The 16245-nt window shown below is 47.8% G+C and overlaps 1 protein-coding gene across 2 annotated transcripts in view; it reads right to left on the bottom strand.

Moving 5' to 3' along the window:
- TRAPPC10 (trafficking protein particle complex subunit 10) overlaps positions 1-16245 on the bottom strand; it is a 316755-nt gene that overhangs the window by 22115 nt on the left and 278395 nt on the right. For both annotated transcript variants that reach the window (XR_013599693.1, XM_078656407.1), the window contains exon 21: positions 11197-11374. Coding sequence is in view for 1 of the 2 variants with exons in the window: in XM_078656407.1 (XP_078512533.1) it covers positions 11197-11374 (178 nt within the window). In the remaining variant the exon portion in view is untranslated. The remainder of the gene's footprint in view (positions 1-11196; positions 11375-16245) is intronic.

Genomic DNA, 16245 nt, shown 5'->3' with positions numbered 1-16245 from the left:
CCCACCTGGTGCTTTACAAGCAGGGAGATGTCCGGATGCTCCTGCCAACTTCAGAGGTGCAGCACCTCTAGGCAAAGGACCCAACGCCACCCTGCTTCTTCAAGTGCCACATGGCAGTGCTGTTGTCCGTAGGAACCTGTGCAAGCCTCCCCATTCCATGGATGGTAGGATTGAGCGATTTATATGGGCCTGGGCATCTGCTGGAGACCAGAGACCTCTGAACTTCACCTCTTCTACCAGACAGAGTTGCATCCGGTCCCAACATCTGCCTTGAGTGGGGCAGGGTGGGATATGAAACTACGCAACCTGCGAGTCTAAGGTCATCCAGACTCCTGGATCCAGGGTGGACAAAACCTGGGCCAGCGTAAGCATTTTGAAGGGGTCCTTCTGCAGGTAGGCATTAAGAGGGCGAAGAACTAAAATAGGGCCGAGACCTCTATCGTTCTTCGGTACAAACAGCAGGAATAACAACCAGTTACTATCTATTTGTGGGGAACCCTATCGCTGGCCCCTTTGGAAAGTAGAGCTGGTAGATCCTGCAGCAAGAAGGAAAGGAGCTCCTTTGAGAGCCGCTCTAATGGGGGATGAAGCTGCTGTGGGTCGGAAAGAAACAAGAGCATAGCCCTGCTGGATGATCTGGACGTGATGGATTGCCAACCTGGGAGAAGTGTTAAACCCTGTCCCCACATGGTGGGTAAATGCTGCTAAGGGAAAATGAAAGCGGCTTGGCAGCTAATGTAGCAGGACCTCAGCAGCACATCTAATTAGAATGTCAGAGGTGGAATGAAAGTTGGCACTGGAGTTGGTACAGAATTCGAGACATGTTTGAGGGCCTCAGATGGCGCCAAGAATCAATCTACCGTCGGAGACCCATGGGGAGGGAATCTTGGGGCTCAAAGGCATGACAGATGAAACAGGAAGAGTGCTGACAATGCACAGCATGGCTTCCTTAGAGGCCATGACTTGCTACAACCTCGCCAATGTGCCGGGAAACTGAGGGCACAATAGGATCAATTGTGGAATCAGCTCCTCAAGTAGGGATTGGGAGTGAGGCCAGTTGGCACCTCGATGCCCTTGCGACTTCTTTCAATCGAAAGCAGCGGGATAGGGTGGAGTCCTGCCTTGTTTTCATATGTTTCCTCTTCGACTTAGCCGATGATTTTAACTGTGATAAAAATCTGTCCCCGCATTGACCCTGAGAGCAGGAGTGGGTCCACACCGGACTTGGAGCACGACTTACGCCAGGTCTGTGAATTCTTATGATGTTAAGTGACGTACAGTTTTGGTTCACGGTTCGTGATGACATTCGGGTGTATGCGGGTACACCCACTATACGACTTGAAGCCGTGCCTCTGAGTCAGACACTTTAGAAACCCATTTAATATGACATTCATCAATAATGATACGACTTGTCCTATGGAACGTGCAGGACAAGTCATATGCCAAAAGGTTCAACTTACGTTCTTTTAGCTTACACAGTGACATGTCACAAGATGGACAAATCCTGTAACAAGTTGCTGCCATACTTTCGGAGCAAGGAATGTGTCAATCTATGCCCACATACAGCAGAGGCCAAATGCCGAAAGTTGATTTCACACGTATTGTGTAAGCCCCTGCACTAACGTATTTGATGGTCTCAGCCATCAGGATATGTAGACACGTTACCTGTTGCCATCTTGTATCACAAGCTTTTTATTCCGCTGTGATTGGTTGTATACTTAATGCTTGTTTCACTTTTGCCTCGTCGGCAACTCCACCATGTATTGTTCATAATGCTGAAGAAATTGCCTTTTCTGTATCAGGATGGGATCTGTACTGAACATACAGTTTGTGGTTTTTCCACATAAAACACAAGAGAAAGTTTCGCAAACTGGACATGTTGCTTTGATCATGTTCCCGTGAATCACGTATAAAGCTGATTGTGAAATTTGACAATAGTCTCTGCTTCTTTAATTGAGGTTCTACAACAACATATGCACACCTCATGCGAGTCCATTATTGAAATCTGTGTCGGACAGTCACGGCATGGTTTGAACCCTGTAGTTTTAGTTGGGGACACGGTTCTCTTGCACACTGGATTTAGATTGAAAATGTGTTCTAAATTGTGAAACAAAAGGGATGGAGCTCCGGAACCTCGTTCGAAGATGTGATGAAGTTATCCGCATGGTGCTCAAAACATTTTTGACAAATTGATTTTTCTTCCCCCATTCATATCCAAGATAGCTCAAGTCATATGTGGCGTCCACAAGGGCTCCTCCCTGTACCACATCCTGTTTAATATTTATGTCCATCCCCACTCAGTTGAGAAGATCTTTTGGCTATAGGGAAATTTCTTAGACCGATGACGCACAACTAATTATAAAGTTGCATTGTGGGCCCATTTGCCTCACCAATGAAGTTTCGTTTCTGCCCATCAGGTATCCAGCAAGGGAGTCACACCAATCTGCAGTACATAATATAACCAAAACCGAACTTCTCCTACTAGATTAGAACATCTCTAGATAGGACTCTTCTCTCTGCTCTGCAAGCAACGGCCCCCGGTGCCAGCAGCCATAGTAAAATCACTGGGTACCGGAGTCAAAATCAGCCAGCAGATATTTGTCAACCCAGGAAAATACAGCTGCCACAAGTTGCTTTTTCGTCCTTTGGCGTTTTGAGAAAAGTCCATTCGTTCCTCCAGAGCAAGAGGACATTAAGGGTTGTCACAGCCTGTGATATGTCTAAATTACTATACTGCAGTAGCCCATAACCTGGACACCCAGCGTACTCCATGACAAACCTTCAGTCAGAAATTTGGTGTTGAAACCATTAGTAGGCTCCTGCTACAACACTGAGAAATTACCCTATTGCTGTAGGCAGGTTTCTCGGTCCGAACATTTCCAACATCAAGCTTCTGCAAATCATCATACATCTCTTATCGACTCTACAGCTAGGGTAGTGCGTAGGGCACAGAAGTCAAGGATTTAAAAGAGCTGTCTGTTGAAAACTTCATGTTCGAGGCATGTGGGCTGCTGAATTCATATCTGTGCATAGATCGCCGCCTAGTGTTGTGTCTGGATGATTGCACTTTGTTGTCTTGGAAGAGTCTTCGAAGTATCACGGTATAGGTGACTCCTCCCTCGGACTACAGTGCGCATGGACATCTTCTCCATCCTCAGATTGTTTTTTTCCGCCATTGGGTTCGGATGCAAACTCCTATACTCCAACTCGGAATCGAAAACAAAACTTTTCTAAAGGCCAAAAGGCCTTCGGCGGTATTGTTCTCGTTCGGTACCTCTCTACTCGATCCAACCTTCCATCTCGAATCGGTCGTCGACGCGGGCCGTTGCGCCTTTTTGACGCCACGTGAGCCGACCGTCGATGGAAAGAAGCCCGTTTAAAAGGTGCCAACAATGCCACTCCAAGTTCCCACATACTGATAAACATTCAGTATGCAACAAGTGCCTTTCCCCAGACCATAGGGAAGAAACCTGTCCAGCCTGCACCCAGTTTCGCTCCAAAAAAACTATACGAAACCGACGGGCTGCCCGGCAAGAAATGCAGCGACAGGCACCGGAACCGGACAACATCTTCGATGATGACCAGGATCTACAGGACGCCCCAGACTCTGACCTAGAAATCGTCACCGTCGAGGATTACTCCGACTCAGACGACGAAATCCCGTCGGGGCAAATCGTGAGTACAACACCCGACACCGATTAACCCGTTACCAGAGGCTCTGGTCGAGGCATCACCAGAAGGCCTTAGCCAAGATCACAAACAAATTTCGCCAGCCGCGCCTTCCGGCTCGGCTCCGAAAACGAAACCGAAACCTTCAGAAACCCCAGGGCCCAGTGCCATCGTCCCAAAGAAGGTTCCAGAGCCAAAGAAGGTCACCGAACCAAAGGGCGTCGATCCAAAAAAGGCCGCACAGCCAAAGGGCGTCAAGCCAAAGAAGACGGTCGACCCGACAAAGGCCGTTTAGCCAAAAAACGTCGACCCCAAAAAGTCGGTCGACCCGAACAAAGGCACACAGCAAAGGGCGCCGAACCGAAGAAGGTCGCCGACCCGAGCAAGCCTGCTGTTCCGAAAACCGTCGACCCGGCAACCGGTGCCGTACCGAAACCAGTGTCGAAACCGGCAAAACCTGTTGACCCAAGGACAATGGCTCCAAAGACACCAGTCGCTCCAAAAAAGAACATCGACTCGGTGAAAGACACTCATCCGAAGAAGCCTACAGAGCACAAAACGAAAACTCCGGTCGACCCGAAACCAATCCTCGATCCAAAATCGGGGCCAGAGCCCAAAAAGCCACACAAGACTCCAAAAGTCGTCGAAAAACCAAGTGTTACCGACCCGAAAAAGTCTAACACTAAATCCAGGACTGTAGAGGAAGAATTATTCCACCCAGATCCATCAGACGACCAAGATAAAATATACATAAATCCAGAGACTGGTAAAGTTACCATCCTGCATAGGAAAAAAAGGCCTTTGGACTTTGAACCTAACTCTCCTATTCCACTGAAGAAAAAGGACTTTGGGACTTCTTCCTCAAGACCCTTCAGCCCTTTTCAACCTATCATGCCTACCACACCTTTTGCACCTTCCTCACCTTCTCACCACGGGGACGATGAGGGGGACACAGGGTATGAGCCACAGCCTCTATATGATTTCCCACAAGATCCTCACCAAGAGGAACCTTGGGAAGAGCCAACAGACCCTTATGACACCCATCCCATCCCTGATGTATCCACCTATCCTATTAAGCCGTCACCTACTGATGACACTGTAGTCTTCAACCAACTCATAGACTGGGCAGCACAATTCCACAATGTGGACATGCACAGTGACCCTGTGGAGGAAGACTTCCTTTTGACACATTCACTACTGCAGAAACAAATTGTCAAAACACTTCCCATGCTAAAGGGAATTCTAAAACACGCACCAGACATATTTAAGGATACAGCCAGGGCACGGGTGATCAATCCCAGGATAGAAAAAAAATATAGGCCGGCTTCTACGGACCCTACTTACATCAAGGGCCAGTTGCCACTAGACTCATTGGGGGTTGCCAACGCAGGAAAAAGAGCCAACTCTCAGACAACAGGGGAAGCACCTCCCCCTGATAAAGAGTCAAAAATTCTAGAGGCATCAGGCAAAAGGGTTGCTGCACAAGCCTCCAACTCATGGAGGATTGCTAATACACAAGCCCTACTGGCTCGTTACGACAGGGCACACTATGATCAGCTCGAAAGCCTTATGCAACACCTACCCAAGCCTTTTATAGCACAAGCCAATGATCTCATCCAAGAGGGAAAGTTCATATCAAACGCCTCCATTAAATGTGCGCTTGACGCTGCAGGCACCGCAGCTAGGTCAATTAATACTAGTGTCTTGCTACGCAGACATGCATGGCTGCATATTTCTGGTTTTAAGAATGAGGTGCAGTCCACCATTCTTAACCAACCTGTCAATCAAGATTTTCTATTTGGCCCTGCTGTCGACACCATTTTGGACAAAATGAAAAAAGACACGGAAACCGCAAAATCTATGGGTGCATTGCAATTTCTGCAACATAGGGGCTCCTTTCCACGCTCCCCATACAGGGCAAACACACGAGGGAATGCTTCACAAACATCTGCCTCATACAAAAGTAACACACAAGGTTCCTTCAACAAGAACACAACCAGGGGAGGTTACAGAGGTAACAGTAATAAGGGAAGAGGGCGTGGAGGCAATAACACCAGGGCCTCCACTGCCACAAAACAGTGACTTCATTACGCTGCCTCTACACCACTTAACACCGGTCGGAGGCAGACTACAACAGTTCCTACCTGTCTGGCACGCAATTACCACGGACAGGTGGGTGAGAGAAATTATCCAGTCTGGTTATTGCCTAGAACTGACTTCTACGCCACCAAACATACCACCCAAACATCGTCCTATGTCCATGGAACACATTACCCTGCTATAGCAAGAGGTGAAATGCATGCTGGAAAAGGGGGCCATAGAGCAAGTCCCTTTCCACCAACAAGGAACAGGAGTATACTCCCTATACTTCCTTATTCCAAAGAAGGACGGTTCCCTCAGACCAATATTGGACCTCAGACCCCTAAATCAATACATAATATCGGAGCACTTCCATATGATCACACTACAACAAGTGCTCCTGTTGCTACAGCAAGGAGACTTCCTAGCAACACTGGACCTCAAAGATGCGTATTTTCACATACCCATCCATCCAGCCCACAGAAAATATCTCCGGTTCACAATAGAAGGTCAACACTACCAATTCAAGGTTTTGCCCTTCGGGGTTACCACGGCTCCAAGAGTGTTTACAAAATGCTTGGCGGAGACAGTGGCAGCACATCTCAGGAGGCACCACGTCCATGTGTACCCTTACCAGGACGATTGGCTAATGCAAGCAAAATCGTACCAAGAGGGTGCAGCACACATGTCACAAACAATCCAGTTGCTACACAGCCTAGGCTTTTCAATCAACTACACAAAATCGCATTTGCAACCTTCCCACGTACAGCAATACCTGGGAGCCACCATAAACACCTCAGTGGCGAAAGCATATCCAAACTCAGCGAGGATAGCCAGTATGCAAACGCTCATTCGCAAATTCCAAGCTCTCCAAGCTCGAGTCTTTATGCAGCTCATAGGCATGATGGCCTCCTGCATATTCATTGTCCCCCATGCCAGACTTCAAATGCGTTCCTTACAAGAATGCCTAGCACGGCAAAGGAACCAGGCTCGAGGACAACTAAAAGACCTAGTGTTGGTGGACAGTCACGCTCACAACTCTCTGCAGTGGTGGAATCCACAAAATCTTTCCAAGGGGCGACTGTTCCAAGAGCCGGTTCCACAACTAGTACTAACAGCGGACGCATCACTGACAGGCTGGGGAACCCATCTCCTTCAATACACAGTACAAAGGCTCTGGACAACCAAGCAGAAAAAGCTGCATATCAATCAACTAGAGTTGCTAGCGATATTCCTATCCCTGAAAGCATTTCAGAAATACTTGTACAGCAAGACGGTGTTGATCCGGACGGACAACATGACCGCAATGTACTACATCCAGAAACAGGGAGGAACGCACTCTCCACAGCTGTCCCATCTGGCACAAAGCATATGGAAGTGGGCGATTCCCAAAAACATTTTTCTCCTAGCAGAACACCTTCCAGGGAAGGACAATCAGATTGCCGACCTGCTCAGCAGGCACCGCCGACAACTACACGAATGGGAGATTCACCCCCAGGTTCTCCAACCATTCAGAGTGGGGTCACCCAGAGATAAACCTGTTTGCCACAAAAGAAAACTCCAAATGCCAGTACTTTGCCGCCAGGTTCCCACATCCGTTGTCACAGGGCAATGCGATATGGATGAACTGGTCAGGCAGATTTGCGTACGCTTTTCCCCCAGCACTGCTGATGCCGCTGGTGGCACGCAAACTGCGGCAACACTCACTCACGCTAATCCTAGTTGCTCCCACATGGGCGAGACAACCGTGGTACACAACGTTCCTAGAACTTTCAGTAGTTCCTCATCAAAGACTGTGCCTTGCACCCTATCTTCTAACTCAGAACCATGGAGAAATCAGACACCCAGATCGAATCAAATGAACCTAGCGATCTGGCTCCTGAGGTCTTAGAATTTGGATACCTTAACTTGCCCCCAGACTGCATGAACATCATTAGGGAGGCAAGACGGCCAACCACACGAGCGTGCTATGCAGCTAAATGGAAGAGATTTGTTATCTACTGCAACAACAACCAAATCAACCCGTTAGACGCTTCCATACAAAACATTATATGTTACCTGCTGCATCTACAAAGATGTAACTTAGCATACTCTTCTACACAACTACACCTCGCTGCTATAGCAGCATACCTTCAAAACAGACAACACCTTTCACTGTTTAGAGTACCAGCAATCAAAGCATTCATGGAAGGTTTGAAAAGGGTGATCCCTCCGCTAGAGGAGATACTGCTATACAGTCTATGCACAGATATGAATTCAGCAGCCCATATGCCTCGAACGGAATATGCTACTTACCAGTATGAATCGGTTCTTGGCATGTAGGGCTGCTGACCTTCATATCGCCCGCCCTCCTCCCCGGTGCCTGTCGCAGCTGCAGCATTATCTTTGGCATGGCCATCTCTTACTTTACTATCTCCATCTCTGCCACAATGGCGAAAAACAATCTGAGGATGGAGAAGATGCCCATGCGCACTGTATTCCAAGGGAGGAGTCACCTATCTCGTGATACTTAGAAGACTCTTCCAGGACAACAAAGTGCAATCATCCGGACCCAACACTAGGCGGCGATCTATGCACAGATATGAATGTCAGCAGCACTACATGCCAAGAACAGATGCATACTGGTAAGTAGTATATTCCTATTGCGGAATGCCAATAAGGCTTAGGCCGAGGTGTGCGTATAGTGGAATAATGTTTAAATACACATGTGCTCTTAATCTGTCCAGTAAATAAGGTTATGCTTCAGACAACTCTTTACATTTGGCCTTTATGGACATTACCTCTGCATTTAACAGAGTAAATAGATCTAAGCTTTGGCTGATATGAGAGGCTTTGGGTGTAGATGTCACTTTTAGACTTCCCGAAGAAACTTCATACCAATCTTACACTGAATGTGCAATACGGCACAAAGGGAGAACTGTAGGAAGGTTTCAACTAAAGTAGCGTGTGAGATGAGGATGTCTCTTATTTATTCCTTATACCAACTTCAGGTCCCCTCTTAAAACTGAATGTCAAGATTCTCCAAGGTGACAGCATAAAACCATTCCCACGGTGTTGTATGCTGCTGATGAAAATCCCATGTCCACAACCACTGATATTAATTGGTCAATAGATTGTTAGGTTCACTTTGTGGACAGCCCTGATTCTCACAACAGTTCTTTCAAATGTGTTTCTTCTAAATTTGGTTCTGTGTTCAATTAAATGTAGAACGTTTACCATCAAGGATCACCTGATAAAGAAAGTTCTCATCATGGGTATAGGTTTCAACAATTCATTCTAATGGGCTAATTAAGTACATGATAGAAGATTAAAATGTAATAATCCTATGGGCAAAGTCTACAATTTTGCTTCCAAAATTGGGGGGTAAACCTTTATATTGTACCCAAACCGTCTATGAATTGCAAATATGTTTCAATAACCACAGATGAGGCTGATGTCGTAAAATTACGTTCAGGGGAAGAAAATCAGCTTTGTAGGAGACTCCTGGGTATGCCCCATGGAACCTTGCATTTCATCTGTCATGAGCAGTGAGGTCAACATTATCTGTTCGCCATAATCCATACGGCGCCTCTTTTACAGAGCAATCAACATGATCAGGCAAAACCATCAGATAAACGCAAGACATTATTGTTTATATTTATACCATAGAGACAATTGCACAGCTTTAGCATGTAAGATATGTTTGTCGAAATCGGCTGCCTAGATTTATTTTAATTAGTCACATGAAATATGCTAAATCAAGAAACCCAATATTAAGATACATTTTTTTTCTTTATAGAACTTAGAAAAGAAGAAACTGAATTGTGTAAATCACCTCTAAGGCCTCATGAAGTGCCTGGCAATTTCAGAAGGCTGTAGCCATCTCAAAGCCTTGTCCCAAATGTAAACACGTGTATCTTATCACCAACATTCAGAGCTGGAATTATGCACTCTTCATTATAGACTCCCTGAGGCTGGGTTTTCTATAATACTCCTCCTCGATGTCTTTGTTATAATGAGTCCCTACAAACAGGATTACTTGATGTTTTTCTTTGACTTATTTGAATCTACTAGAGCCAGTTACTTCAAAATCTTACTGCAGGAATTGAATTTTACTAATTGTCATGCTGCTTTTTTAGAATTATTGCCGTCATTGTCAACAATTGTTATTCATTCAGTAGAAACGTTGTCAAAAACTGCAATTTTAAAGATCTGAATGGTGATTTATGTTTTGAGATTTTATTGGTGTTTTCCCAGTTTATATTATCGTGTGTTTCTTATCTGAGGAATGCATTTATATTGTTTGTATGCGATTCTTGCCAAATAAAACTGAATTGAACTGATTGTAATATGTCTGGTTTTGGCAAGTGTGCATTTTTTGTTTTTGCACAGTATACAATAAGGGGCAGATTATGATCGCGGACGGACTTGAGTCCTTCCGCGATCATCGAGGATGAGGGAACGTCCGCATGGGCTGCGGCGTTCCCTCCTGTGCTATTAGGATGTGACCGCCACCCTGGCGGTCACATCCTCTATTTTTAACATTGCGGCAGGTGCAGCTTCAAGCTGCACCCGCAGCAATGTTAAAAATGCACGCATTGCATTTGTATGTAGAAAGTGGCGGGCACCGCGCGGTGCCTGCCGCTTTCTGCATACAAATAAAGGGGGGGTACCATAGGTACCCCCCATGTGCACCCCCACTTCACTTAGGGGGCCCGCAACGGGCCCCTGCAGTGAAGATCCGTATGCTTTTCAACGGCGGTAAACCCGCCGCGGAGAAGCATATCTTGGCAGCAATCCTAATATGGCGGACGGTGTCTGAGAGACACCACCACCACATTCGAGCTTTTCCGCCGCGGTTGTAAGCCAACCGCGGCGGAAAAGCGGTGGACGGAAACCAGGACCCACCAGCCATCCTAATGTGGGTCTTTGGTGGGTCCGCTGCGGTTTTTCCGCATCCTCCGGGCCGGCGGTGGCTTCCGCTGGCCCGGAGGATGCGGAAATTCCACAATCGTAATAGGCCCCTAAGTGTTCAATGTGTAAATGTAACTAAAATTCACAGAAAGTAAACGGATTCTGTTTAACAGTAGCATCACATGTTCGCAAATAAGTACAACATAACCCATCAGAAAAAATTACATTAAAGCAGATGAAAAACAGAGACTAGTTTATTAGTCCTGGCACCGAGCTGGGCCTACATTTGCACAAATAAATAGTGATGGATTAAATGTAGCCGATGGCTGAAAGTGGTCTGACACTTTGCCATACAGCAGGGAATGGACCTAAAATGTGGCAAATTAAAAAAAAAATTGAATTACAGATTAACAGAGCAATGGATGAAGACCACTTTTATTATTATGTATTTTTGGGAAAATAAAGAGATAGAAAAACTATTAAAGTTGTCTCTAGTCTCCAAGTGCAGATCTCAGGGGACACATCAAGCCTGCTGCACATCCCCAGGTGACTCACCTTCATAAAGCAACTTGGTACTGCAGTATCCCTCTGACTCGGTCAGTGCCTCGTCCTTGTCCACATCTACCAGGTCGAGTAGTCGAGTGATTGAGACTTCCAGTGAGCACAGGGATCCTGTTTTACAGTACTCAAACCCCAGCGGGGGGTGGATTTCAGACTTCACATTATACAAGGTCTGAAAAAAGAAGATGAAGTTCATCAAAGATACACCAGGAAAGAGTGTACTTTTTTGGAGTTGAAAGAATTCAGCAAAGCTGTGTGCAGCAGGAGATAAAACAAGCAGAGTGTAAAGGTAGAACTCAATAAAGCTGTGTGCAGCAGGGGATAAAACATGGTGTGTAAAGGTATAATACAACACAGCTGTGTGGAGCAGGAGATGATAAAACATGCAGTGTGTAAAGGTATAATTGGATGAAGCAGTGTGCAGCAGGGGATAAAACAAGCAGTGCGTAAAGGTAGAATACAATGATGCTGTGTGCCGCAGGGGTTCAGACGAGCGTTGTGTAATGGTAGAACACAACAAAGCTGTGTGCAGCAGGGGATAAAACAAGCAGTGAGTAAAGGTAGAATCCAATGAAGCAGTGTGCCGCAGGGGATAAAACAAGCAGTGCGTAAAGGTAGAATACAATGAAGCTGTGTGCAGCAGGGGATAAAACAAGCAGTGAGTAAAGGTAGAATACAATGAAGCTGTGTGCCGCAGGGGATAAAACAAGCAGTGAGTAAAGGTAGAATACAATGAAGCTGTGTGCAGCAGAGGATAAAACAAGCAGAGTGTAAAGGCAGATTACAACAAAGATGTGTGCAGTTGAAGGATACAAAGGGGTTGTACACAGAGCTGGGGATACAAAAGAGATGCCCAAGGGATACAAAACAAATGGATACAGGTGGAACACTAAGAGAGGAAAGGGTTTAACTAGGACAGATCATAGGCCCTGGCACTAAATTAAAAGTAGCCTCCTATTAAATTAAAACGGGGCCATGTTTGCAAACAAGGACAGTTTTGAACTTGTAAAGATGCGGTGTATAAGTGTTTTGGAAGGTGTGGATGACTAGTTACGCTTGCAGGCAATGCTTTTTTTTTTAACATCAGGGAAATAAACAGTAAAGAAAGCACTGGTAGAGCAAGACCATAACACAGGACCACAAACAGCCCAAAAACTTCCCTCGCACTGATCTGTTTGACCAGCCCATCAGGCACTGCCTGAATGCCCTGAGGGCGTCCACCGATCTTGTGTGTGGAGACTGGATACAAAAGAGGAAAGGTTTCTTACCTGTAATACTTGTTCTCCATCATAGAAATAAATGATAAATATATTAAAAATGAATATCTGTGCCTCCCTGCGGGTTCCAAACGCACTTGTTACAGACGAAAATTCTCTTCTGTGATAACTCAACTAACTTTAAATTTTACAAATCTAAACTAAAAGCATTTTCCTCCATTTAAATTAATAAATTGTATTATTTTAGAACAACTAAACAACCCGAAGGAGGACCTCTGCACTTAATGAGAGTAAACCTTTCCACCTTTCGTTTAAAAAAAGGAAAAGGTAGAGTTAAAGTTAATGCCTGCATGGGAAGAAATTAGTTACTTAACTGTAGTTCTCCAGTATTGGAATCTTTCATAGATTCACATGATTGAATCCTTCCGCGTCATCAAGATGGGAGCCCCTGGTATATTAATAAGGCAATGTATTGATATCTATAGACTAGAAAAGGCCTAGGCCTCTTTAGTTTAGCAACCTATTGCACAAGTTACTACTTGTGTAACGATAGATCTGTAAGAGACATTAGTTAGTGAATTTGTGTAGCAATACCCCTGCGCGCCGGCAGGCGTCGTCCGCGACTCCGCGTCCGTCGTCGGCATCGTTAGCGCCGAAATCACGTCGGAGTACTTAGACACCGCCCATGCGCGCTGACGGCAGTTCTGATACATAGCTTTCCGCGCCAGATACGCAGAGCCATGATAGAACCAACACTGGTGCCATGAAACTAGGGCCCTAAAAGGGGATGACCTTAACCCTAGATATCGGTTCGCAGAACGGGGAGGATGGGTGGGTCGGTAAGGATCTATCACTTACTAATGTCTCTTACAGATATATCGTTACACAAGTAGTAACTTGTGCATCTGAAAGAGACACTTTAGTGATGGATTCCTTACCTTAGAATAGATACCCCAGCAATACCAACCCTGGTGGTGGGTCTGCGAACCTATAATCGCACCAGAAAGTCCTGGAGGACGGAACGGCCAAATAAGCCATCCCTCCGGACTTGGCTGTCCAGGCAGTAGTGTCGTGCAAACGTGTGCAGCGAGACCCACGTAGCTGCCTGGCAAATGTCCTGCAAGGGCACTCCTCGGCCCAGGGCAGTGGTAGTCGCCGTGGCCCGAGTGGAATGAGCCCTCAATCCAACAGGGGGCTCCTTCTTAGCCAAGGAGTAACACGCCTGGATGCACAAGATGATCCACCGAGAGATGGTCCGCTTATGCACCGCCTTTCCCTTCTTAGCGCCCACGTAACCAACAAAGAGTTGATCATCCACCCGGAACTGGCGTGTGCGATCCAGATAGTAAGAGAGCGCACGTTTTGGGTCGAGACGGTGGAGCCTCTCTTCCTCTTTCGAGGGATGCGGAGGCGGAAAGAAGGTGGGCAAGGTAATGGACTGCCTGATGTGGAAGGCCGAGACAACCTTGGGCAGGACAGAGGGTCTTGTCCGCAACACAACCTTGTCCGGATGGACAGAGAGGAAAGAAGGTGTGGAAGAAAGAGCCTGGAGCTCACTCACTCTCCTGGCAGAGGTGATGGCAACCAGGAAAGCAGTCTTCAGAGTAAGAAGACTGAGAAGACAGTTATGGAGCGGCTCAAAGGGAGCACACATTAGGTAAGTAAGAACAAGGTTCAAGTCCCACTGGGGAATCACGAAAGGAACAGTAAGGAACATGTGTGTGATGCCCTACAAAAACCTATTTACAATTGGGGACTTCAACAAGGAAGGCTGATCAGGTAGCCTTAAGAAGGCGGAAAGGGCAGAAAGGTACCCCTTGATAGTGCCCAGAGCAGAGCCCTGCTGGGCAAGAGAAAGAAGGAAGAGGAGAACCTCAGAAAGGGGTGCAGAGAGTGGATCCACAGCCTTTGCTGTGCACCATGCCACAAATCTGTTCCACCTGCAGGCGTATACCGACTTTGTGGAGGGACGCCTGGATGCCAGAATGACATTACAGACTTCAGGAGGCAAGTCAAATGGCCTCAACTGTCGCCGCTCAATCTCCAAGCTTGTAGGTGGAGACTGGACAGGTTCGGGCGGAGGACCGTCCCCTGCTGCTGCGACAGAAGGTCCTCCCGAAGAGGCAGACGAATCGGGGGATCGACTGACATGCTGAGTAGCTCGGGATACCAGTATCTTCGTGCCCAGTCCAGAGCCACAAGGATAACCTGGGCCCGGTCGCGTCTGATCTTCTTCAGCACTCTGGGCAGAAGTTGTATAGGCGGAAAGGCGTACAATAGACCGCAACTCCACTCGCGACGAAAAGCGTCTACGAGCGAGTGCCGCCTTGGAAATTCCAACGCGCAGAACTGATGACATTGCGCGTTCTCTTCTGTGGCGAATAGATCTAACCAAGTCTCTCCCCACTGCTGAAAGAGGCCTTGCGCCACGTCCGAGTTCAGACGCCATTCGTGATCCATCATGCACCGACGGCTGAGTTCGTCCACCCTGGCATTCACAGAACCTGCCAGGTGTTGAACCATCAGGGTCACGCCCTGATGTTCCAGCCACTGCCAGAGGCGCCCTGTTTGTTGCAGTACCACATGGCGGTGGTGTTGTCCGTGAACACCTGCACTACACTCCCCCGGACAGAGGGGAGGAATGCCTTCAGCTCCAGAAGGTTGATGTGGAGCCGGGACTCCGCCGGAGACCAGAGGCCCCTCCAGCCCAGGAGGGACGCATCCGTCACAACCACGTGCTCCGGGTGGGGTAGGGAGCGGGATCTGCCACTGACCCAATCGCGGTCCGTGAGCCACTACTGCAACTGTCTTGCAGTGCCCTCCGAGATCAAGACAGGATCGGACAAGTTGCCCTGATGCTGGGCCCACTGAAACTTCAGGTCCCACTGCAGAGCCCGCATCAGCCACCGGGCGTGATGCACCAGAAGGATGCAGGAGGCCATCAGCCCCAGAAGCCGCAGTGTCAACCTGACCGAGACTCGGGATAAAGGCTGAAAGATCGGAATCAGAGCCTGAATATCCCGAACCCGCTGTTCGGGAGGATAAACCCGAAACTGCGCCGACTCTAGAACCGCCCCGATGAAGAGGAGCTTCTGAGAGGGACAAAGGTGTGACTTCGGCACATTGATGGAGAACCCCAGCAAGTGCAGGTGGTCTGCCGTCGTCTGGATGTGGCTGACGACTGTCTGGGGCGAGCCCGCCTTCAACAACCAGTCGTCGAGGTAGGGGAAGACTGACACCCCTAACCTGCGCAGATGAGCTGCGACCACCGCCATCACTTTCGTGAACACCCGTGGGGCGCTGGTAAGGCCGAAGGGTAGCACGGTAAACTGAAAGTGCTCGTGGCTTACCGTGAACCGCAGGTAACACCGGTGGGCCGGCAAGACGGGGATGTGAAAATAAGCGTCCTGCAAGTCCTACGCTACCATCCAGTTTCCAGGGTCCAGGGCAGCTAAGACCTGAGCCAAAGTCAGCATCTTAAACTTATCCTTCCGGAGGAAGCCGTTGACGTTCCGTAGATCCAAGATAGGGCGTAGGCCCCCTTTGCCCTTCTTGGGTACCAGAAAGTAGTGGGAGTAACAACCACACCCTACTTCTGGCCCAGGAATGCGCTCGATGGCCCCCTTGGCCAAGAGGGCCGTGACTTCCTCTTGCAGAAGTTGCAAGTGATCCCCCGACACGCGGTGGTATTGCGGTGGCATGGCTGGAGGGGTCGCCTCGAAGGGGAGGGAGTAGCCCCTTCGGACGATTTGCAACACCCACATGTCCGACGTGACAGTGCGCCAGTGGAAGAGGTGATGGCGAACCCTGCCCCCCACTGGCGTCA

This window comes from Lissotriton helveticus, chromosome 8 (genome assembly GCF_964261635.1).
Source record: "Lissotriton helveticus chromosome 8, aLisHel1.1, whole genome shotgun sequence".
Classification (NCBI taxonomy): Eukaryota; Metazoa; Chordata; class Amphibia; order Caudata; family Salamandridae; genus Lissotriton; species Lissotriton helveticus.
The sequence above is the reverse complement of the archived record's forward strand: the minus strand, read 5'-3'. Positions and strand labels throughout refer to the sequence as shown.